General features: G+C 46.6%; 1 protein-coding gene across 1 annotated transcript in view; it reads right to left on the bottom strand.

The window, feature by feature from the left end:
- Pkd1l1 (polycystin 1 like 1, transient receptor potential channel interacting) overlaps nucleotides 1–24,705 on the bottom strand; it is a 103,434-nt gene that overhangs the window by 25,329 nt on the left and 53,400 nt on the right. The window contains 14 exon segments of the mRNA XM_057772856.1: nucleotides 2,848–2,966; nucleotides 4,252–4,428; nucleotides 5,243–5,327; nucleotides 6,624–6,759; nucleotides 10,308–10,377; nucleotides 10,451–10,561; nucleotides 11,635–11,808; nucleotides 14,109–14,325; nucleotides 15,572–15,678; nucleotides 18,105–18,312; nucleotides 20,398–20,481; nucleotides 22,666–22,858; nucleotides 23,162–23,262; nucleotides 24,500–24,648. Of these exon segments, the coding sequence (XP_057628839.1) occupies nucleotides 2,848–2,966; nucleotides 4,252–4,428; nucleotides 5,243–5,327; nucleotides 6,624–6,759; nucleotides 10,308–10,377; nucleotides 10,451–10,561; nucleotides 11,635–11,808; nucleotides 14,109–14,325; nucleotides 15,572–15,678; nucleotides 18,105–18,312; nucleotides 20,398–20,481; nucleotides 22,666–22,858; nucleotides 23,162–23,262; nucleotides 24,500–24,648 (1,931 nt within the window).

The raw sequence follows: 24,705 nt of genomic DNA, 5'->3' as shown, positions 1-24,705 counted from the left end.
AAGTTTTTACTCTTTGTCTTTTTAAAAAGAACCACTCCCCCATTTTTATTAATTCTCGGAGAACTTCACACAATGCTCTTTCCTCGCCCAGCTCCTCCTAGATCCAACCACCTTCCCTATCCATCCAACCTGCATCCTCGTTTTTATTTAACTCATCAAATACAATTAGTGCTGTCCTTATACTCTGGACTGTGTGACTGACCACTGGAGCTTGGTCCAGCTACCTAGGCCATACCCTTAAAAAAAATAAATAAATAAAAAGAAAGAAAGAAAGGAAGGAAGGAAGAAAGAAAAACAAACAAAAACTGGTTCTCCTCCCACCATATAACAACTGCCAATAGTTCGTTAGCTAGGGGTGGGATTTCAACACCTCTGTGTTGGTTTTGTTCTTTTGTTTTATCAATATTCAGCTTTCTTAGGACCATTATTGAAATGACTATATATTTGTTCATTGAATTGTCTCTATGCTTTTGTCAACAAACATGCTTGGGCCTATTCGTGTGGCTGTTTCTGGGCTCTCTTCTGTTCCATTGATGTGGGTATCTATTTCACTGGTCTGTGACTGTTGTTTTGTCCAATGACACACAGCAGTTTCTGCAGCCCCATCGTCTGTATTAGAATTGCACAGAGTCAGCCTTCCAACATCATTCGTTTTCAGCATGACTTTTGTTACTCTAGCTCTTTTGTTCCCTTATTCATTTTGGAACCAGTTTGTTGACATCAGAATTGCATAGCCTAAGGTATTTGGGTTGTGAGCGCCCTGAATCTGCAGATCACCTTGGAACACATGTATGCACTGCCCTCTGTTGGGTTTGATGTGCTTCTTTCTTTAGTCTTGATTTTCAGTGTAGTTTTGTGGGCTTGGGCTTACAGAACACTGAGCGCTTCCTTACATTTCCATTTGCATACTTGGATTTCTTAGCACTACAGTAAACGGTCCTGTACGTAGGTTCAAGTATTCCTTGCTGCAGGCACGTAGCAGAATAACTACTATATATTGCATGAGTGTATGTGTGCAGGCTTTCACGTGTGTAGGTGCACATGTGTGTCTAAGCCAGGAGACAACTTCGGGTGTTGCTTCTCATGAGCTGTCCACCTGATATTTAAGACAAGGCTTCTCCCTGGAACTTCGGAGCTTGAGACTCACTGATTCTGCTAGGCTGGCCAGACAGAGATTCTCCTGTCTCCACTTCCCCAGTGCTGGGATTTCAAGTGTATGTCTGCCTTTAACATGGGTCCTGGGGATGAAACTCAGGTCCTCACGCTGTACAGAGAGCATTTTACAGACAGAACTCTCTACTTTCTCAGCCCACGGTTCAATTTTAACATTGACTGTTACCTCAGAAGCATGTGCCTTTTTTTTTGCTGTCTGCCAGCAGGCTGTTTGCTGTGAACTAGAGAGGTATGTATGTGGCAGCACAGTCCCTGGAGAGACCCCTCAGGAGCTCCCGATTGCCCACCCTCTGTTCTCAGATGCTCAGGTGCCTACAGTTCCCTTCATGTCCTGCTCTTGCAGAGGTGCAATGCTCAAGGCACTGGGTACACAATGCTTACCCTATCTATGTGATTTTGACACGTAAGTGTGTCTATGTGTGTGTGGGTGTGTGAGTGGGTGGGTGTCATTTAGGTCTGTCATGCATGTTTTGAGTAGGTTTGGTTGGGGGTAATTTAACTACTCTGCTTTTATGGGGAGATTGAACAGGTTTCAAAGTCTTTGTCAGTGCCTTGTCTTCCCGGAATTCTTTTTTCATTCATTTTAAATGTGACATCCTAATAAAGCCACAGCTCTTTTCTTTGGAAAAGGATTTGCTTCAGAATCATTATTTATGTAAGGGAGCTGACCATGTACAGGTGATAAGGATTTTTAAGAGAGACGATTAATTGGTGGTGACATTATATACTTTAGCAGCACCATTGTGGGGAAAGTATCCGGAGCTTCTAAATACTTGACACACTCAAGAAATCTGAAGTCTAGAATTCAGAACTGGGAGACATATATTCACAGAAGGATCTGCTTTTCATGTCCACCACAGATGGGGAGGGGGATGGATAACATTGATAGGAAGAAGCACGGCTGATGTCTGATTTAGAGAGGGTTGTCTCAGTTACGAAGCTTCATGTTTTATCTAAAAATGTGCAATGGATTTTATGTTGAGATCTGGAACATGTCTGTATAAACTATGTTGAGTTATTTTCAAACAGCGGTCTCTGGGCCAGGCCATGTCTATGAAGAGGTGCAACATTTGCTCTTGGGTTTTTGATGCCCTGTGCATCCAGCCAGAGAAGTAGAATGCCAGGTCTAGTGCTGAGCAAAGTGGGATGTGATGGGGTTAAATGTGATACACGTGAGTCTGCATGGCTGAGGGACCGAGTGGTAGCACTCTGGGCCATTGATTACAGGCAGGTGACGGACAGACTAGCTTTCTTCCTCCAGTCTCTGTCCCACGTGTTCTGGCACAGACTGAGACCTGGGAAAGGATTTTCCCAAGTGCAGACTGAGATCTCTTACTGTTCCTTCTTTAAAGAAGGTAGTGCCAGCCGGGCGGTGGTGGTGCACGCCTTTAATCCCAGCACTCGGGAGGCAGAGGCAGGTGAATCTCTGTGAGTTCGAGACCAGCCTGGTCTACAGAGCTAGTTCCAGGACAGGCTCCAAACCACAGAGAAACCCTGTCTCGAATAACCAAAAAAAAAAAAAAAAAAAAAAAAAGAAAGAAAAGAAGGTAGTGCCAGAGAAAGTCCATTGTATTCTGACCTTCACCCACCTCGGGGCTGTCTGCATCCACCTGGGGAGCTGCCTGTGCCCACCTGGGGGTTTCCTGTGCCCACCTCGGGGCTGCCTGCACTCACCTCAGTGCTGCCTGCATCCGGTTCTCTTTCCTCAGTTTCTCCTTGATCTCTCTGAACTTGGCCCTGGATGGTGGCTGAGCCCAGCGCAGGCGGCGGTCTCTTTGTCGTGCAGCCAAGACCTGTGAGGCGGGGAGATCACCATGATAGCTGGGTCAGCATTGGAAAGAGAGAGGCCTTTGGTGTCCTTGCCAACCCAAGAGCCATCATCATTGCTCTCTGCCCTGCCTTTGGGGACTTGGTGCAATTAACACAGACTGTGTTGTTGGGGAGGCAAAGGGAGATGCAGTAGGCCTATTTGAAAACTCTGCTCATGTCCAAAGCCAGCCCCCTTGGCAAGGATTGCATCTGGGTCATTACAAAGCTGAGCTTCACAGTAGAGGCGTGCCCACTGCTGTCCAATCACAGGAACTATTGCTTTTGGCATTTGCATAGTAGTTCCTGTTCTAGACCTTCCAAGACTGGAAAAGCGATTTTAAAGCAGTTTATTTTAGTATGAAATGGCCTTTGTTTGCCTTGTGTAATAAAAGCGTCATGGCTTCCATGTCGTAGCCACATCTGTTTATGGGCAGGACTAACATTAGGCAAGAGCCAAACCCGTGGGAAAAGGTCTCCCATTCATCTCTCACTCATCTGTTTACCCATTACAGGCACATTCACCGTGCAGCCCTGGGGCCCTTAGTCCTTCCTCCCAGAGCTGCTGGGCTTCTAAGAAATATAGAGCAAGGACCAGAAGGTGAGCCTTGGGGGTTGGGCTTGTGCTTCAGCTATGTGTGTTCTGAGGACTGCGCACTGTGGCTGGGCGCTAGGGAGACTCGCAGGTGGAGCATCACAGCTTAAGGTTTGGAGAGTCAAGCCTGAGCAGGACTGAGTTCCTCAAAGGCCTCTCAGTTCTGAGGTTAGACCAGCTAGCAAAGGAACCCTGCTGATTGCCTCAGGCTTGGACCTGGGTGCCTGCGCTGACAAAGGAAGAGAGCGTTCCAGGAAGGAAGGGAAGCTGGGGGCCTGCAGGTGTGTAGAGAGTAGTTTCTCAGAAGCTGTGGTGTTGAAGGATGGGGGCAGAGAAGGCGTGATAGGGACCTGCGCTTGGGATGTAGAGACCACTACAGTCTGTGTGGAAGCCAGGGGAGACAGGGAAGCTATATATTTTCTATGTGCATTGAAAAACAAATGATCTAGAAATTCTCTGAAACTGTGGCCAGAAATTGTATTTCGCATTTGCCTCTACATTTTTAAATGCACTCATTTTCCTGTGGTTCTGATTGGGGTAAGGAAAGAAGCATGAGAAATGAACACACATACACATACATTGGGGCTCCAAAAAAGGGGCGCAGCCAAATTTGAATTAAGGTCTGAGCCCCCACCTGCATGGTGGGAAAGGTTCTGAAGCCTCCACCTCCTGCTCACCCTTTCGGCCTCCTCAGCACTGTCAGGACTATGGGAGCTGGGAGAAGGAGGAAGGTGGGTTCTGGAGTATTCTTCCAATTTCAAGTCTAGATCCTTGGTTGCATCACGTAAAGACTCAGTAAAAAACTGGCTGTCGTGTTTCTTTTTCCAAGCAAAGGCGAGCGCTGCCAAACAGATCTGGAAGAGAGGTGCCATGGCACGGGTGTCTGTTTGTGCCCTTCCCACACAGAACCGTCTTCCTGGTCCTGCACTGCCAGCTGATTTCATCTCAGTTCAAAACAGATAACCAGAAGCAACTACCCTGAAGTGCCTAGCACCTAGTCACCAGGGGTGGCCTTCTTCAAGAGACTCGGGGCCTCTAGGGCACAGCTTCCTAACCTAAAGATAGAGAGGGATGTGGGATTCCCCTCTGTATGTTATAAATATGTTTTATCACCATTGGTTATTAAAGAAGCTGTTTTGGTCAATGGCTTAATAGAATAAAGCCAGGTGGGAAATCCGAACAGAGATACAAAGAGAAAGCAGGCAGAGTCAGAGAGACGCCATGGAGCTGCCAAAGGAAAAGGACCTGGAAACTTTTCGGTAAGCCACAGTCTCGTGACAGTACACAGATTAATAGAAACGGGTTCATTCAAAATGTAAGAGCTAGCTAGAAATATGCATGAGTCATTGGCTGAACAGTATTGTAATTAATACAGTTTCTGTGTGATTTTTTTGGTTCTGGTCAGCTGGGAAATGAACAAGCAATCTCCACCTACAAGAGACAAGGTGGTTCATCTCTTTGGGGATTTTTAAAATAAAATAAGGATTCTGAACACCAGGTTGAGCTGGAGCTTAGCCCAGGCCCTGGCTCCCAGATTTTCTTATCACATCTAAATCAAACTATAGAGAAGACTCACACCACCAAAATACATCCACTGGGCCCTCTCCTCCCTGGTCCTTCCCTGTTCCCCCGCTGACCAAGGCACCTCCACCACAGGGGAGTTCTTACCATTAGTGGCTGGGTGACAAATACGCAGCAGACCACAGAAAGAAGCAGCAGGTACAGCCACCGTATACACTGCTCTGGCACAAACCTGTCCGGAAGAGGGGTAGGTTGGCATCATGGGAGTACACTACCCATGACGACAGTCACAGTCAGAGGACAATGATGCTTCCACTGCTGGGAGACATGGGGAGTGATGGAGGAGGGGCTGCAGGATGGGTGCCAGGGCTGTCTGCCCTTCAAAGCAGAGTCCTTCCTTGTTGAGGGGATACCAACCTCTCTGAAACTTCCCAGCACCAAGCATTAGAGGGCCTGAAATGAAGACAGGACAGGGAGCAGAGAAGGGACTGGGAAATGCAGTGCCGGTGTTGCGAGACTCTGTATTTCACCCCCACACCTCTGGATTAAGCACACCCAGAGTCCCTCTTTTACAGATAAGCAAACTGAGGTGTGAACGAAAGTCTAGTGTCTGTCCTGTCTTCACAACGTGGTCAGGAATGCAGTTAGGAGAGGAGACATTGTCAGGAAGAAAGGGCCTTGGGTGGCTTCTCCTCCTCTTGGGTTAGGAACATGGTGTAGGCTTCTCTAGAGCCATAGGGGATGGCCCTCCGGTCTTCAGGGGTGACCTAAACCACACAGGAGCCACGTGAAGAGGTAACATGTGGGAAGGATTGGTAGGGATCTTGGATGAATCATCACAGCCCAGCTCAACAGTATACATTTTTTTTTTCAAACACTAGGTAACAAATGGTTGACTTTGGCCAAGATCTTCTGATGAGCTTAGTGGCAGAATGCCCTTCCCTTTTTGTGCCTCCCCCTCCAAAGCTTCTTGTTTGGTGTAGTGCACCATGCCTGTCTGTGCTCTGCACACTATCGTACAGTTTGTGAACCACAAACTGGGTAAAGGGCTGGAGATTTAAACACACAAAGACACACAGACAGAGACACAGGTCATCCTTGAAATAGGAATGCCCCCTTTAGTGTGTCCAGGGGCAGCTTATATAGGGATCCTTAGCTGATAGCCATGTCCCAGGCAAACCCACCAGAAACCACTCTCCTGCCATCAGGAACTTATGAGGATCTCGTGCTCAGAGCAGCTGCAAACATTATAAGTTGTTTACAAGAAATGCAGGATCTGGGGGTTTCACAGCTCCCAGCAGTTTGGTACTCAGGATTCTGTCTAGACAGAGCTTTTGCTGAAGACCAGCCAGGGCTGAGTGACCCTTTGGGGTTTTCATATGATTGTATTCCTCTTCAAAAGGGGTAGAGTATAGGAGAAAATGGTGATTCTGGTGACTGCATGAGTTGCCCGAAACACATGAGTCTCTTCCTAGATCCTGGACATCTACCAAGCACCCGAGGCTGTCTGAAAACCTCAGCTACTCACCTGTAGCCTAGGAATCCTGTCCCCAAACCACAGGCCAGGGACGCCAACCCACAAATGGCCCAGACCACAGAGCTTGACCAGCGCAGACAGACCCTTGACCACTGGGGCACAAGCCCTTCAAAACCACCGCTGGGAGCTAAGGAAGAGCAAGATAGAGACCACTGGGTTAGCAGACCTTGTCATCCTCACCTACAGTGCTATGGGAGTTTGTCAACACGGTTGGGCCACAGGGTACTGGACATACTGTCAGACAGTATCCGCGTTCTCTCTGCGAGGACGATCCAGAAAATAACCTTTGAGTCAGTGGGCCAAACAAAGCAGATAGGCCTCAATCATTCAGTTCAGTGTCTAAATAGAACAAACGGACAAAGAGAGGTCCTCTTTCCTGACTCTTGAACTGGGACATCAGTCTTTGCCTGAAGGGCAGGGGTAGCAATGGGAAATGAGGAATTTGGAGTTGGCCGCTATAGTTGGGTCATCTTGAGCTGCCCTTTCTCTACATGCTCCACAGTGAACTCCTCACTTTTGAGCTCTGGCTTTGCAGCCCATCTATCTGCCCAGCAATATTTAGCCAGGATTCTTGGGACAGCCTGCCAATGCTGGCACTATTATTATAAGCTTGCCAAGCTGAGTGCTTATTTGCAACTAGACGTGACTTTTTCCTTCTCCCCCAGTGTGTTCTGTGCGCCAGGCACAGCCTTGGTCATCTGAGCACACAGACCTTGCTGACCACTGTCTACAGTCCAGTTGCTGCCCAAAGCCTCTTCTGACCATTTGTCCATACATTTTGCAGCCCGAGAGCCCTGCAGTTACACGCTGACACCCTTGTCCTCCATTCCTACGAGGCCAGGTTCAGCAGGCCCTTCAATCCCAATGACCAGACCAGATGAAGCTAGTTTCTGGACCCTGGTTCCAGCAGGACTCACTGACTCCGCTAGTACAGCCTTATCTCCCCTACTCTTCCGGTTCAGTGAGCATCTGACATAATCTGAGGCTGGGGTTGTTACTCTAATTTGCACAGAAAAAAGTAGAGCTTTGACCTAAAGAATATTTCAAGTGTAGGGTCTCACAATGACTTTTAAAAGCACTGGATCAAGCTTGTAAGCCAGACTCACCAGGATTGGACTGAAGTCAGATGTCATGGCTTCAAATGGGCCTGGACTAGGACCCAGGCTTTTGAGGGGATTGGGATGTTTAGTGACATTTGGACCAAGTTCATTCTGCTTGTTCTGCCTCTCTGAATGGGCACAAACCACTGTTTTGTCAGCAGGAATGGGGGCTACTCAATACAGCCGTGGGGTGCCATTACCTTGTGAACTGGGAGGAAGGTGGTGGCTCTTCTCTCTCAGAGCAAGAAAGGGTGAGCAGGTCACACCACTGCTATTGGCTGCCATCCTCCAAGCTCTGTCATTCCCCGGGAGAATGTCTGACGCAGGGTGCTGGAATTGTGACAGGGTCAGGCCCAGTCAGTGCCACTTTTGCAATATTAGTGCCCTTTGCAGCCAAGTCTGAACGCAGAGCCAGATGTGGGCCTGGTGAAGCAGGGGCCTCAGATGGCTTTTGAAGGATGTCTTCTCTGTCTGAGTCAGCCCATTTGTACCTAAACTCCAATTTCCTCTTCCTACCGTGGGGCCAAAGCTGGTGGCCTCCAGGAAGTTCCAGGCAGCCAGGTAGATAGATTGCAAAACCCACTAGAGGGAAAAGGTTGGAGGATAAAGGTCAGAACCCCAGTAAGTTGGTGGTGGGGGTCGGGGGTCCATGTGACACACAGAACAAGTGGGGCCTGAGAGCGCCTTGCATAGGTAGGTACAGGGGGTGTGGACTTGTGGAGCAGACTGACCCACTGCCTGGAAAGTGTGGGGATCAGGTAAGCCCTGATGCACCACCACAGAGAACCCCCTAAGAGCACTAGCACCCCAAGGGCACCAGTACCCAAGTGTTGGGTAATATTATTTTAATGTGTGTTGCTTTTGTTTATGTTGCATTTGTTTAACTCTGTGAAGCTGTGTTACTAGGCCTGTCTAAAACACGTGCTGGCCTAATAAAGAGCTGAATAGCCAATAGCAAGGCAGGGGAGAGAAATAGAGCTGGCAGTATAAATAAAAGGAGAAATTAGGAAGAGGAGGACATTGGGGACCAGCCACCCAGCCACTCAGTCGGCCACAGAATAAGAGTAAGAGATACAGAAGTAAGAGAATGGGAAAAGCCCAGAGGCAAAAGGTAGATGAGATAATATAAGTTAAGCAAAGCTGACTAGAAACAAGCCAGGCTAAGGCTGGGAGATCATAACTAAGAATAATTTATTTGGGAACTGGGTCGCAGGCTGCCCCAAAAGACCTAAAGAGTAAAGAGTAAGAAACATACAACACCCAAGAGTACCAGAACCCCAAAAGCACCAATACCCAAGGACACCAGAAATCAGGGTCACCAATACCCCAAGGGCACCAATACCCAAGGGCACCAGCACACAGATACCCAAAGCAAAATCCCAGCGCAATGCAACCACAGTAACATTAGAAATTGTCCTCCATTTGCATAGAGTTCTGGGTCCATAGAGACAGGTTCCCAAGTCCTGTCTGCAGAAAGGGCAGCACAGACCACAGTCTCAGAATGTCACAATCTCCCCAGCACTCGGGAGGCAGAGGCAGGCAGATCTCTGTGAGTTCGAGGCCAGCTTGGTCTACAAGAGCTAGTTCCAGGACAGGAACCAAAAGTTACAGAGAAACCCTGTCTCGAAAATCCAAAAAAAAAAAAAAAAAAAAAAAAGAAAGAAAGAAAGAAAAAAAGAATGTCACAATCTCTTCTCCTTCTCTCCCACAGGATATCAGGATCTCACTGCTCACTGGACACACCCATGGGACTTTCCAGATGCTGCCCTTCCCTGGCCCTACCTGATTGCCACTCCCACTCCTCAACCTGGGACTTGGCCTACACTCTCTGGAGGACCAGCCCCAGCTGTCCTCCAGATCCAAGCGCAGCTAGCCCACAGCCACAGGAAGATGGCGGGAAAATCCAGTTTTTAGCATCTTACTCTGTAAAATTAGGGACTGCATGCCATATCAACTTACCTGGGATGGCTGCCTCAAACCTGGTCTCCCATTGCGATCAGGGCCTGTTGGGGTTGGGGAACAAATTTGTGACTCTGACTGAGGCACAACCATGGTACTTTGGGAGCTGCTTCTCCCTCTTGGTCCCCCCCCCCCCGAAAGAGTCTGAGAGACAAGGCAGAGCTGAGAGGAGAACTTTTGATGTCTCCATCCTGGTACGGGCCTTGACAAGCCCTCAGTTACCCAGAGCTACTCTCTGGAAGCCACGGATCAGGAGAAAAGTGTGCCTTTAAAAGCTTAAAGATCCTTAAGAAGAAAGAATAATCAGTGTGGCTATACAAGGTTTTCAAACGGTAATTATTGAAAAGTGAGATCCTGAAGAAAGGGTTTGCTCCCCACACACGCTTTTCTGCCATGGGGTGGCTGGCTATCGTTCATATGATTCTGGAAAATGGTGGTTACAAGATTATTGTCTACAAGGGACAATGGTTCAAGAAAAAAGTGGCTTTAAGTACATCCGATGATGTTTATTTTCAATGAACCAGACAAACAGAAAGCAGGGCTATGCTGCCTACTTAAGAGACTGGCCCCCTGAGGACCAGCTGCCAGGGAAGCTTCTGATTTTAGTTCACCATACCCTGAGGTACCTCTGTCTTCACTCCTCTTAGAGGCCACTGTGGTGCACCCGGAAGATGCTCTGCAGCTTCCTGTGGAGTAAAGAGGTAGGTTGGTAAGGGTACCCCACATCAGGGGTCTCCCCAGAAGCACAGGGCCACATACCTTGCTGAACCTGAAGAGCAGTGACAATATCTGGGTAGCTGGACAGGCCAGAAAGGTGCACAGGAGACCCAGGCAGAAGGATTCCAGAGTGGGACCCACATCCAGCGGGCGCTGCAGCGGTTCAATTACAGGGCAATTAAGAATTCCAAATGTATTCAATGTGAGTGTGACTCCTGTTTCAGCTAAACCCCTTTATCCCAGCCTTGCCTCTGCCCCAAGGGTTGAACAAGACAAAATGCGCTTTTCCTCGTAGACACATCCTTGTGAGCCAAAGAAGTGCTTACCGAGCACCCACAAGACCTGTGCTCAGCTGATCAAGTCTTGACTACAGTCCTATAATACGGTGCCAAGAGTGCCATTATGTCCCTAGCAGAGAATGAGGTGCCATCCTGGATCAGACACTGGAGGTCCCCAGGGAAGCCCAGCTTCCCAGAGAGCTTAGCAGGCCTCTCCTTGCCGCTTGATGACATCATCATCTTTTGCTTATTTTCACAAGTTCTACCAACAGATTATAGTTTAAAATTCTGTGTATCTTTAAGTGTGATCATATCTGCTGCCACATAAAGACTCATCACACCCTTGACACAGTCTTGACCTAGCTACTATCCGTGTATCCTCCAGCTGTCTGGAGGACTGTGTGAACCTTGGGGCTGGTCCCATGAATGATCCTGCGTTTATCATAGACAGCAACCTTGGGCTGGAGCCATGGCTCAGCGGTTAAGAACATGTATCGCTCTTGCAGCGGGCCCTAGTTAGGTTCCTAGCACCCACATCAGGCAGCTCACAAACAACCTGTCACTCCAGCCTCGAGAAGTCCAAACTCTCCTCTGAACTCTAACGGTACTCTCTCTTTTCCTCCTTGTTACACATGTACCCATAATAATAATAATAAAAAAAAAGATAAAAATAAGCCTTCAAAAAGATCAGCTTCTTTCCCCTCATCCTGAATACCATGTTGTCTGGAACCCACGATGTGACTTCTCCCGGGGCACCTGTATTGACTTGCAGGCTCTCTTGGGCTCTGATTCCGGTCATGTCACCTGCTGGCCCACTTAGCACATCTCTAGATTGCGCCCCCTAGTGTAAGCCTGTCTCTGGGAGCTCTGAGTTTTGCATGTTACAAGAAGGACAAACTGTCTGCCTGAGAGTTGGAAGTTACTGTGGGAAAATCTGCTGCCTCCCACCTGTTCATGGACTCCCACAGTGACCAGGGCAGTGAGGCACGAATAGACACACAGGAGACAGAAGGCCACGGCAAGTCGCTGTGTGTGCAGGTAGCTGCTGGAGGGGGGCTGGCTGTACAGTGAGAGCCAAATGTGGAAATCCTCCAGGTACTCTGTGAACTTGGCATAGAAAAGCTGAAACAGAAAAGCACGGGTGTTTTCCCAGACAGGGACACACGTGTGAGTGGAGTGAAATCCTCCTGACTGATAACCTGCAGCTTTTAGAATGGGACTCCAAAATTTCTTGGCTTTTCTCTCTTAGCTGATAGCCGGATCCCTCCTGGCTACTGGGTTGGTGCAGGTGGATGCCCCTTTTAAGACGGTCACTTGCTCTGCCTCCTTCCTCCGCTCCCCACCACCTCTTTAGCAGCATCTCACTGGACATTGCTTTCACCACCTGGACTCTGACCCAGTTCAGCCTCCTGCTGAAGCTTCCAAAGGTTTAGTCCTGACTAGTTCTCAGCTTCGTTTGTGCTAGCTCGTGGAGACCTCCTCACTTGGCCCTCCCACCATTTCTGCCCTTTCTGATCTCCAAAAGACTTTCTAAAACTCCTCATTCTTAGCACTTCCTACAGAAACTGTCTCGTTGTAGCTGGGCACCAGTTCTGGGTTCATGGAGAGCTGGAACTGACCTGCCTTCTGCTCGGTAGCTTTACGAGGTCTACTGCCCAGAAGTTGGTAGTACCTTGTGGAATTTCTCCAAATTATAAAATTCTCAATGCAACTTGAATAATTTTTGGTGCTAAACATTCTAGAAAAGAACTATTTATACACAGATCTGATATTACGAACACAATCAGAACAATCAGCAAACACTGTCCAAACAGGTTTGCTAGACTAAGGGTGTATCTTTTGCATGTAAATTCCCAAGGGACCACTGATTCCAGAGACCCAGCCATATGGGTTCACAGATGACTAAATCAGTAAAGTTAGGTTTCTCACCTAAAAGTCTCAAGCCCAACAGCTGGAGGGGGAAACATGGCGATTATTGTCCAAGGGATGTCACAGTTAATCAAGGGCCTTTAGTTTAAAGGGCTAAAATTTTCCTAGGGACCATGGCTGTTTGGAAACAGTTGTTTCAAATTCATATTGGCCATGTTCTAAGTTCTGTGCTAAACTGGGTGACAACGGAAAGAACAAGACCCAGTGGCCAGGAGATGTCAGGCTGGCAGACTAGTTCAAAGGGTAAAGGCACTTGCTGCCAAGCCTGGTGACCTGAGCCCAATCCCAGGACCCACATGGTAGGAAGGAGAAAACCAGCTCCTGTAAGCGTTCTCTCACCTCAACATGTGGACGGTGGCATGCACACACACCCGTGCATGAAGAAAATAATTAAAAATGCTATTAGATTTTTAAAAAAGAAATCATTGTTTAGAAACACAACTCACAGAGAAGGGTCTCTTGTGACATTTGCTGTTGTGGAGATAAAGGAAAATTGTGGCTGAAGCCTGGGTAAATGACAGTGCACAGTGGGCCATTGTATGGCCTGTAAATTAGTTAAAGGGAAATTCATAAAGAGGCTTATTCTAAAACATTGAGTATAAAATGTGAATGTTTCCCAGTGAGCCATTAGCGGGGAGTAAATGGGAATATTCAGAAACCAAAATGTCATACTTAATGTGCGAGGTAATGACAAGTCTGTCACCTACTAGCACTCATCGACCCTCTGACATTGCAGCCACAACCTGTTTGCATTCCATGACAGTGAACTTGTTTATGGTACACGAGTTAATAACAAATCTCTAATGTGGGCCCTCTCGGACACTGCAGATCACCAGTCTGCAGCAGCTCGAGAAATTTATTACTGCTGCAATTCAAAGGCTGCAGAACTGCATCCTTGTAAAGATCGCCAAGTGGCAGAGGCATTGATTGCATGCTAGCTGGAGAGCTGATTCAAGTGTCAGATCACCTGAGGTGTGGTGGGCTGCAGCGGTCTCCTCTGAGCTGAAACAGCCCTTGTGGGAGAACAAGGGAGGGGCTAAGACCCAGGAGCTCCTGAATCAAAAGACTCATAGATATCCGCTCCAAGGTTAGAGAAAGAGTAAGCCACCGCTGTGGAGAGGATTTACTGCAAGTAGTGCAGAGCCCCAGGGGGCCACCTTAGTGCCACTGCTCATGCTGGGGTTGGCTTTTTAGTGGTGTAGCCTCTGGCGAGTCACCCGCACTCTTGTAAGTAATCCATAAACCAAGTGACTAACCAAGATAGACTTGGAAGGGGCCATTTCTTTCGTGTGCCATCAGTCCCTATCTGGGATGAGTAGACTCTCAGTTTGCGTCTTTCCAGGAGAAGACACACGGCATGGGTATCTTATCTTGACAGTTGGCTACATAACGTTGGGAAAGTTCAAATCGCGTCTTTGGAAAGAGAAGCAGAAGAACGCACCAAATAACTCTGGCCAATCTGGTATGTCACAGGTCACCCGCATGGGGCCTACCTTCCAGAAGCCAAGACCATGGCGCAGGCAGAAGAGCTCTCGCTGCACACGGCCGTCGCATAGGCTCACAGCCAGCCAGCACTGGGCAGAGAAGAACCAGCCTTGGCCTGAGTGTAGCTCCTTCACCATCACGTGACTTACAAACCAGTTTGGGGATGGTCCACTACTGTCGTGCCACAGGCGAATTTTCTGGAGTGGGCCCAGTTGGTTAGGAGTGCTAATGACGCAAAGAAATGTCTCATGGGTCACGTGTGTTCAGCACCTGTAAAAACCTCACCAGCTCTGATCTGGCCCTTCAGCACCGTGGGTTCCAATGAGCATTGTGACTGGTAGGGGCACACAGGCCTTTGGGATCTACTGTAATGCCCCTTTATTATCAGCAAGTAAGCTGATGGTTTTAGTTATTCACCAAAAGCGCACACACACACACACACACACAACAAAGCAAAACAAAACAAAAAAACAAAACAAAAACAAGTGGAAGATTCTAGAAATAAATGATCCCTAGGTTTTAAAGTTTCATCGCACTGTGGTGTTCCAGCCATTCTACTTTGTTATGATTAATTGATTATCTTGTGCTGCGCCTCATTAATAACTCACACTTTATCTCAGGCCTGGATGTCAAAGAACAACCAAGCAGGTTCAGGGTTCAGGCCTCTCTGCTGACTCTGGGACCCACTGTATGACATGGAACACATCTCTTGAAAATGCGATGACTATAATTTCCTTATACCAAGTCACTGTATCTCCATCTGTCTGTTCTAATATGAGTTAGTCTGACGTTAAGCTGTACTTTCCTCATAGAAACAATACCCCAAAATAATAAATATAAGTAAGTTATAACAGACATTATACATTTTTCCATGAGAAAAAAAGACTTCATTGTTTTCATGTTTTCTAAGAAGGTCACCTCTCCCTTGATAAATGACCTCTTCCCCTGACTCCATCTTTGGGATGTCACGTAGCATTGCTCTTCCAGGTTTGGGGTGGTGGCACTAATTAATTTAATCAGGTTTTGTGACATAAAGAACACTTATTCTAATACATAAGCTTAGTAAGCCTCCACCTTTTCTTCTGCCTTCATCCCTCCCCCCACCCCACTCCACCCCATGTAAACAAGCCGTGTTAATCTTTACCATATGTCATACATGCTTGTAATTGCAGCCTCCATGCAGCAGAGCCAGGAGGGCAGTTGCAAGTCCAAGGCCAGCCTGCTACATAGTGAATTTCAGGACTGTGGTGGCTACGTAGTAGGACCCTACCTTAAAAAAACAAAAGCAAAACCAGAACCTTCCTAAAATTGTAAGTATGTGAGCCAAGTTCATTGCTCTCTGTGCTTCATCAGCAAGCATTCTCCTAGGCCTGATGTTCTGAAAGCCAATGTTCTCTATGCAGCAACTTTGTGGTACCCCATTCTGACCAGCCCCTTTTCCAAAACATGTGGTTGAAGGTGTCAGCAGTACCTCAGTATAAAGGTGTGCCTGGAATTCCTTCCAAATAAGGACATCTGTGGGCAGCAGAGTTCTTTGGTTTCTGAGAGTCCATTTTCACCACATAAAACAATGAAAACCTTAAAACAGACACAGAAATGAGAGCTGAGGCTATGTCACGGAGATTGTGGAGTTCTGTAGAGTGTTTCCTTGCCCTGTCCCAGCTCCCTGCTGGCTGGTCCCAGCCTTGAGTTGAGGGACTGTGGGGGACTTGCATGGTTTGCATGGGGCTGACATCCTGCAGTGTAAAGTCTCCTCCATGAGCCAGCTCGTCACAAACTTATCTGGAAAAGCAGGAGCCCCTTTGGAATTCCTCAGCCTTTCTCTTCTTCAGCAGGGCAGGACACCACAGAGGGCAGCATCTCCTACCCTTGGCCATGGTGGCTGGACTGGGCCTGCAGGACGCCAGAGTGGGTCCAGGGCTGGTGGGTGGGGTACCCATGTCCACGAGGAGCACCCTAGGGAATCACATCGACTACACACATCACTCTCTCGGTATCTGTCACTCAGAATGCCTCAGTTTCGCTGCGGAGTGATTTTAATCTTTCATTAAAATAATATTAATTTCTTGTTGTTTTTGTTTCTTGAGACAGAGTTTCTCTGTGTAACAGTGCTGGCTGTTCGGAACTCATCTGTAGACCAGGCTGGCCTCAAACTCACAGAGATTATCCTACTCCATCTCCCAAGTGCTGGGATTAAAGGCGTGCTCCACCACAGCCTGGCCCGTCTCTTGTATTTTAAATCCTTTTCTAGTCCAAAATAATCTTTTGCTTTAAATAGTTACTATTTTTATTACTATCTTTCTTTTTTTAGACTTCCGAAATTCATTCATTTAGTGTATGTGTGTGTGTATATACAACGTCAATTAAAGATTTTACATTATTTTCTTTTGTAGGGATTGTGATTGCTGCAGACATTTTTCTGAGCAGTTTCTCTGGTCAATAAGACTTTGACACATACCTGGGTCATTTTGGGGGTGTCTAGCTGTCCCATAAGTCTACTGGTCAACCCCAGAAGACATTACACTGTGATGGCTCCTCCCTGGCTGTTCTCTTTCTGATTGCTAGGCCTATACTTATTCTCTGTGTGCTAGTACTCCCTTCCATATGAATTTTAGAATCAATAGTTTCTGTTCCACAAGACATCTTTCTGACATTGTAGTTGATTTCATTGGCTTTAATCTCTTTATATGCAAGTTTTTTTCCAGTGAAATGGATAGTGTGTCTGGGTGTAGTGACACACCTTTAACCCCAGCCTTTGGAAAAAAAGAAGCAACTGGATTTCTGAATTTGAGGCCAGCCTAGTCTATACAGCAAGTTCCAGGACAGCCAGGGCTACATGGTGAGATCCTGTCAGAACAAACCAGCGAACACATGCAAACAAAACAAAAGCTCAAATAAAACAAGTAATGTGGGCATAGGAACAGATCAGTTCACACTGTCATCATTATCATTGGTTCTATTGATTTATAACAGTGAGAAATTAGCTGTCTCTGCTGCTGCATAGAGATAGCTATGACTTATTTAGGTCTTTTATGAATATTAAGCAAATTCTTTCCATGGTGCTTCTGTAGGTGTTAGGTGCAACCACCTTAGGTAATCATTGTTTGGAGGAGGATCCTGCCTCCAATCATGCGCACTGGAAGCCACTGACTCCATGTGGATGAGTGGATCCCACCCTGATCATGAACCTGACAAGCTGATATAACTCAGCAGATCTAATTGTTTTACATTGCTTTTGTACAAGCATGTCAAGAACACACGGCTCTATCTTCTGGCTTCTAGGGGAGGCCACACTCACTCCCCATACCCCCAGTCCTGTGGGTTCCATAAAGCAGACATGTTTTTAGAAAAAAATGTATGAAGCACGCGTGGAGAATTCCTGGTGGATTTGTAGTGCACATTGCTAACCCACGCCTCTGAATGAGTTTGTTCCTGCCTTTGCCAACTTCTCTTCCATAGCCCACCTTGGCCTAGGCATTTCCCTGGGCTGCTAGGCTGAACTCCATCTTGACCCTCCGACCACTTCCTCTTCCTCCCCACATACAACCTCATCTTCATCTGATTCTCCGGCGAACTCTCTACCCTTGGCCCCATCTCCCAACCTAGCCCTATTCCCACCTTGCCCGAAGGCTAGCCTAGGAACTTCTTACCCCTTTCTCACTAGATCCTTCCCTGAGGTGGGCCACAGATTCAGTGTTAACTCAGAGGAGTACAACCCAGTTCTCAGCATCTCAGAGACCCACTATCTTTGAAGCCGTTTTTTCACTGTGGAGGCAGAAAGGGGGCGGGGAGTTCAGGGGCAGGAGGTGCTGGTCCTGTCTTAACAAATATGCAGGGGGAGAGGACAGTGGAAAGGGTAGATAAGTGTCACCTTGACATTATGATGGGACAGTGGTCATGGGTGATTGGCAGGGCAACCAAATCATCTCGTTATCACTTCTTTGCCCATCAGGCTCATCTACTCTCTTAGACCTCACTAAAAGTCTGTTAGGAGTTCCTGTTACCCTTGATGTAAATTGGGCTGGTGACCGGAAGCCAGTGTCAACGATGACTGCATACAGCTGGTGGCCAGGCACGGTGTCTCCTTCCAGAAAAATACAGCCAGGTTTCCTTTTCTTGTGACAACCTATACATCTGCTTTTAGTCACCAGAATTCCATGAAGAACCAAGAGAAACACACTGAAAATCCCGGGAAGCAAATTATGTGGGTCACTGGAAACAAAGAGAGAAAAATACAGGGGATTTATCTTAAAAACTGGCATTCAGGAAGATGCATTAGCTCATCACAAATTCCCAAATTCTTATTGGTCTTCATGGACACGTCTCTCAAACATCTGATGCTGGCTAAGTGGAAGGGGACTCTGAAAATACAGAGCTGCCTGTGGCCAATGCCAGGCATCCCACAGCCTACAGTGAAGCCCCAGAGGGCCTGTGATGATCCAGCTGAGGTGCCAGAAAGCTGCACCCTGCGGTCTGAGGAACTTGCACTGGGAAATTGAAAAAGTATGCCAGGTACTTGCCTAACATATGTGAGGTTCTGGGTTTAATCTTCAGTAATAATGAAAAAAATGGAAGAGAGATGGAAAGAAAGAAGCATGTCCTTATATGAGACACACCTCATGATACTGACTTGACATTTTGTTCCTCTCCTGTCTACCCCAGCAGAACGAGACAGGAGATCCTCCAGACGCTCCCGTGCGCCTCTTTGCATACCCCTGTCCCCGGGAGTGAGGCTGTTCTACTCTACCCACAGCTTACACTCAACTCGTCCCTGATACTCAAGCACCAATTCCTGCTGGAGAGCAATCATCCAGCCCCCTCCTCTGCAGATCCACAGGGAGTTGTCCGTGGAAAGTCCCTCCAGCTGGACCTTAACGTACCTGGATTTGGGCTCTATGGCTATTTGACAGAATTGCAGCGGGCCCATGCTGTGTGGGAATGCTCCCTTCCTAGTCTCCTGCCTCATCCCTCTGACTCCATCTAAGGACTGATAGATGCTCTTGGTCCCCGACATGGTGTCCTCCTTTCTGCTTCCAGACCAGAATCAGAACCAGGTCACACTTGCTCTCAGCCCCACTTCAGAAACTCGTGATTCCTGGCTCTAGCTCATCCTTCTTATTCCTACATTTCTTTCTGGAAATCACTCAGACGTCACCAGTGCTTTGGGGCGACTTCAGGTGCCATTTTCTATCTGTAATAACTCCACTGTCCCACTCCTCCTTGTTTACCCACAAATAATATTGGTGTTGTAGAAAACCAGGACTGGAATTTCTGTACGGGAAGTCCCGAGAATTGGTTGACTGGGAACCTTCCCCGGGGCAGCATTGGTTGTTAGTAACTAATGACTACTTGCTACCTATGGGGCCCACCAGCAAATCTATCAAGTACCATTCATAAGGGAAGTACAGTTTCATATTCCACCAATATAAACACACAAAAAAAAAACTCAAAGAAGTTTGCCATCAATGCACTCATATTCCAAACTCTAAATAAAGTTTTTCATTATGAAACTGGTTATGGTAACTTTTAAACTTACTTAAAATATGGCAGAAGTTCATGGTCGTTTGAATGGGAATGGCCCCCATTGACTCTGAATGCTTGGCCATAGAGAGTGGCACTATTAGGAGGTGTGGTCTTTTTAGAGGAGGTGTGGTCTTGTTGGAGGAGGTGTGTCACTAAGAGGTTGACTTTGACGTCTCAGAAGCTCAAGCCAAGCCCAGTGTGACAGTCTCTGCCTGCTGCCAGCAGATCAAAATGTAGAACCCTCAGTTCCTCCTCCAGCCTCATGTCTGCCTGCATGTTGCTATGTTTCCCACCATGACAATAATGGACTAAACCTCTGAAACTGTAAGCCAGCCTCAATGTTTTTCCTTTATAAGAGTTGGCATGGTCATGGTGTCTCTTCACAGCAATAGAAACCCTAACTAAAATGGTTGATAGTAGAAATGAGGCTACAATATTCAGTATAGACCAAGAAAAGCAATGCGAGTATCATTTTTGATTGCTGTAAATATTAATTAAATCAGTAAAAATTGACCCAGTCTACACTGAAATATAGCTGAGCTTAAAAGTAGAAAGATACCGGATTCCTGGTGTTTATAAAGCTACTGTCAGTCGACATAAAGTATAAACAGTATAAAAAATAGTATGACATAGAAGACAATCATTCCTCACATCTGTGCTCCAGATAGCAAACACGTTACGTAAGCGTTACGCATAACCTCAGCAGAGCATGTGTGTCTCTTAAGCAGACACTAGAACATGAAATGAAGCTCTGCTTTGGAGAATGGCACTCACCTCCAGAACTCAGAAATGCTGCTTACTTCAAAAGTGGCATTCAGTTTTCTTCTGAGGACAGAGAAAGGCGCCAGGCGATGGTAGCTGGAAAGGGAAAACAGAGCAGAATAACTGATGTGGGCTAAGTCCAGCTGTCTGTCACGGGACAAAGAGAAGCTGGGGAAAAAGAAGCAGCAGCCATTCTGATGTTATGATGTGGGCCAGTTTGCCATGTTTTCATGTGTAACTCTCTGAAGTACCACGGAGCCCCCAGCCTGAGTACTGGGAGTCAGCTTCTTTGGAGACTGTACTGAGTGGTCTTGCATCAGGAAACACTGCCACCTACAGGCAGGCGTGACAACTACGGTAAATGCTATTGTAAAACGTAAAACTGCCTCCCCTTTATTATCCTGCAGGTAGTTTCTGTGTGTTCTTCCTTTGTGGCCCCGGCTTTTGGGGAAGGAGTACTATGTAATAGAGAACAAAGGACTGCCTTCATGTAAAAGCAAAGAACCCTGGAACACTGAAACTTTACCCGTAACTTCCCATGGCAGTGCATGACTGCAAAAGTCATGGTGTTGGCACAAACAAGAGACGTGGAGACCCGTGGGTTGAAAGAGAGAATCTGGATATAGGTCCACATAACTTCAGCCACTTTTTTTGGACAAAGATACCAAAAGTGCACATTGAAGAAAAGACAGAGTCTTCAACAAAGAGTGCTGAAAAAAGATGAGTACCTAGGTGCTAATCTCTCCCCATCCTCCATGAAAATCAACTCCAAGTAGATTCAAGATTTAAATGTAAACCCAGAGATTGTAAAGCCAGTAGGTGGAAAGGTAGAGAGTATTCTGTAAGACATAGGCATTTGGGAGGGCTTTCTAAATGGAACTCTAGCTACTTAGAAAATAAGACCAACAATTGACAAAGGGAACCTCATGAAAAGGAAAATTTGTACAGCAAATGAAACTGCCAGTTGATTGACGAGGCAGCCTATAGAAAGGAGGAAAATCTTTGCCAGCTATTATCTGGAAAAGGATTACTGTCTAGATAATACTTTTGCGGGACTTTTGACTGTGAGAATGAGAGTCTCTGACTCTTGTGCCTGCCCTTAGGACTCTTCTGTTGGGTTGGCACTACCAACTTTGATATGACAACTTTTGCTTAATTTTAATATATTTTATTTTGTCATTTTTATTATTATCTCTTAGAACTCTGTTCTTTTGAAATAAGAGATAGAAAGGAGAATAGATCGGGACAGGAGGAGAGTTAGGGAATACCTGGGAGGAATAGAGGGAAAGGAAGCTATTATCAGAATATATTGCGTGAGAAAATAATATATATCAGTAAAAGAAAAATGAAAAAAAGGTTATGCAGAAAAAAATCTAGCTATATGAAGAACTAAAAAAAACCTAAGCATTAAGAAAACAAACAGTGCAATTGCAGGTGGGTTATGTATCTGAACAGAGATTTCTTAAAAGAATAAAGGCAAGTGAACATTTGAAACAGCATTCAAGACCCTGAGCCAGCAGGGAAGCTCACATTAGAATTGGAATTCTGTCTCCCCTAATCAGAATGGCTGCTATCAAGAACTCAAGAGACAACAAATTCTAGTAAGCTGTGGGGAGAAGGGAGCCCTTATTACTGTTGGTAGGAATGGAGTTGGTGCAGTTACTCTGGCTAAAAGGAGAACCTCCGTATGACCCAGCCACGCCACTCTGAGCACAGACCCAAAGGGCAGCACAAATGAATGGACTAAACTGATCATTAGATTGATAAATATTGTTTACTTTAGTGGTATGACCCAGATATCCCAAGAAGGCTGCTTGTGTCCATGCAGAGACTTCTCTTTCCATGTGAAGTTACTTTTCAGTCCCAGACCCCTCCTCTGCTCACAAAGAGATGGAATGGCAGGGACTGTAGCAGTAAAGAATCCGCCTGCCTGACTGTAAAGCACGTAGGCACAGCATGCCTGCAACTATCTTATCTATGGTAAGGATGGGACAGACTCATAGACTACTCATTTGAGGACTCACTTCTCAGTGGGCACCAGCAACTACCTGCACATGCCTGTCATGACAGGTGGCTCAGACGGGATGCCTAGCAGACAACCCCTGTCCTTGGGAGCCACAAGACTGACATGCAGACAGGTATAGCAGGCAATACTATATATAACGTCAATCAAGACTGCCCAGCTTTCGTGAGAGGACACCAGGGGCAGACACAAATGCAGGCGTAAAAGGGAGCCAGTTGTTAAAACCCCCAGGCTTCCTCCCAGCAGGAGACTCGTACCTACAGTTGACTCTCTCAGGAGAAGTTCCGGGCTGCGGAGAGTTACCTTCGGGTCTCCACTCTGTCTTGTCCCAAAACACACACTGGATCCGCTGGAAATGCACTGTGTAGTTTACTGCTCCGGCAAGATATTTGTTTGGAGGTCTCCTGTCATAATCAGCGTCTAACAGGGACAAATACCCTACATCGGCTCCTAGAAAGGGGGATAAAACCTATCAATAACACATGTGAACTATGCAAGGAACATGCTCCACCCCAAATGCAGGTGGAAGGGCCGCTGGGGATAGACAAAGAGGAAAGGACTAAAAGGTACACTAGGTTCTGGTTTTTTTTTTTTTTTCCTGCTTTGGGGGATTCACGGTGAATTAAACACACCAAGACTTTCATTTGTAAGAATTAGAGTGCAGAAGAATAGAAAGACTGTAAGAGCTAGATGACCAGGAAATCTATGATACAGGGAAGACAGACGTCAAAGGCTTAGCACGCACGCACTGACCTTTCCATGGGACAGTAGGTACATAAATTTGCACAGTCTGCTCATCCCAGAAGTACACCTGCTTCACAAGAAAATGCGAAGGCGTGGCCTTCTTGGAGAACCTAGGGGCAAACGAGAGGTAATGAGACAAAATGTCCTGTCTGTGTGGACTTTACTTATGCAATTTGTGATGATCGTACTTATCCCTAGAAATGGATAGTTGGGGATAGTCAGGGCTAAAGAGAACTAATGTACTTCAGCCCCTGGTACACTTAGCCCCTTAACTCCACCCCCTCCCATATACAAACATAACACTTTCCCTTATATCTGTAAAGAACAAGCCAAAACTAAAAATAAACAAAAGCTACTTTTGAAAAAGTAAGAATAATGCCCAGCTCTATTTGTGGCATAAGAGCAAAGACCTGGCTGTGTGCTGAGGCTCAGGGCACATGTGAGTTTATCTAATGCTTCATTGTGCTACCAGGAAGAGGGGGGGCTGGAAAGTAGAGATCAGAGCCTCTAACTACTCAGGTAAGGAAAGTTACAAGCACCTCCCTTTTGTATGTGACCTTGAAGGACTAAGTAAAAAACAATTAGATTCTTTAAGCAAATAAATGATGCCCAATGGCTCAGCTCCCTTGGCGGATAGAGTCAAGCGAGCAAAGGAAGACTCAGCTGTGTGTGGAGCCTATTTGCCCAGCAGAGCCATGACAGACAGACACACCACTGCTCCCAAGTCCCCTCCAGCCAGCCAAGGACTCACATGGTCAAGCAGATGCTGTAGTACAGTTAACATCTGCCTAAACACAGGGGACTCCCAGGACAGAAGGACACAAAGCTGCTTCTTCCAAAAGGCAATGCCCCTCCCCACCTGCCACTCAGTCACTACAGTGGCTTTTAGCAGTCCTTTCTGCCTGAGAGTCTAAAGAATCTTCAATAGCCTCTCCACATAGTCTAGCCGCTGCCTGAGACCAATCTAATCTCACATGCTCAACAGCACCGAAAGAGAGAATTAATCGATCAAGTCTTTTGGAAAATATAAATTTGAATACATTTTTCTCCTAGGGGGAAAAAGAGAGAAAAGAAGCAAGGGAGGGAGGGAACAATAGAATAATTCCTGTCCAGGTCTGTACTGTTGCGCTATCAGACTTCTAAATGGTGTCACACTATGTATGACTGAAACTCGGGTGTTTCTCAGTTTAGTTAACAGGCGGGAATCTAACTTTTAAAAAAGCATGGAAGCTCATTTTCTAAATAGATTACGTACTTACATACATGTCTGCCTATATATAATTTCTTTGACAATGATCCTCATTATTCCTTCAGAACCAATCCACCCATCTGTTCCCCTTCACACACCTTACTAGCAGCATGACGGGGAAGGCTCTTCTTCTGGGCTTCAAGAATTTGATGCGTATCTGTAAGGTTTCCTGGGGTTTTTCAGAAAGCCCAGTGAACTGGTGGAGGTTCACCTCATCCCGAAGCAAGGTGAACACGGTTGGATGTTTCTGGTGCTGTCGATAGGAAAGAGAGCAAGTCAGGCGGTTTTTCTTGGGGAAGGCAAA

This window comes from Chionomys nivalis, chromosome 6 (genome assembly GCF_950005125.1).
Source record: "Chionomys nivalis chromosome 6, mChiNiv1.1, whole genome shotgun sequence".
Taxonomy (NCBI): Eukaryota; Metazoa; Chordata; class Mammalia; order Rodentia; family Cricetidae; genus Chionomys; species Chionomys nivalis.
The sequence above is the reverse complement of the archived record's forward strand: the minus strand, read 5'-3'. Positions and strand labels throughout refer to the sequence as shown.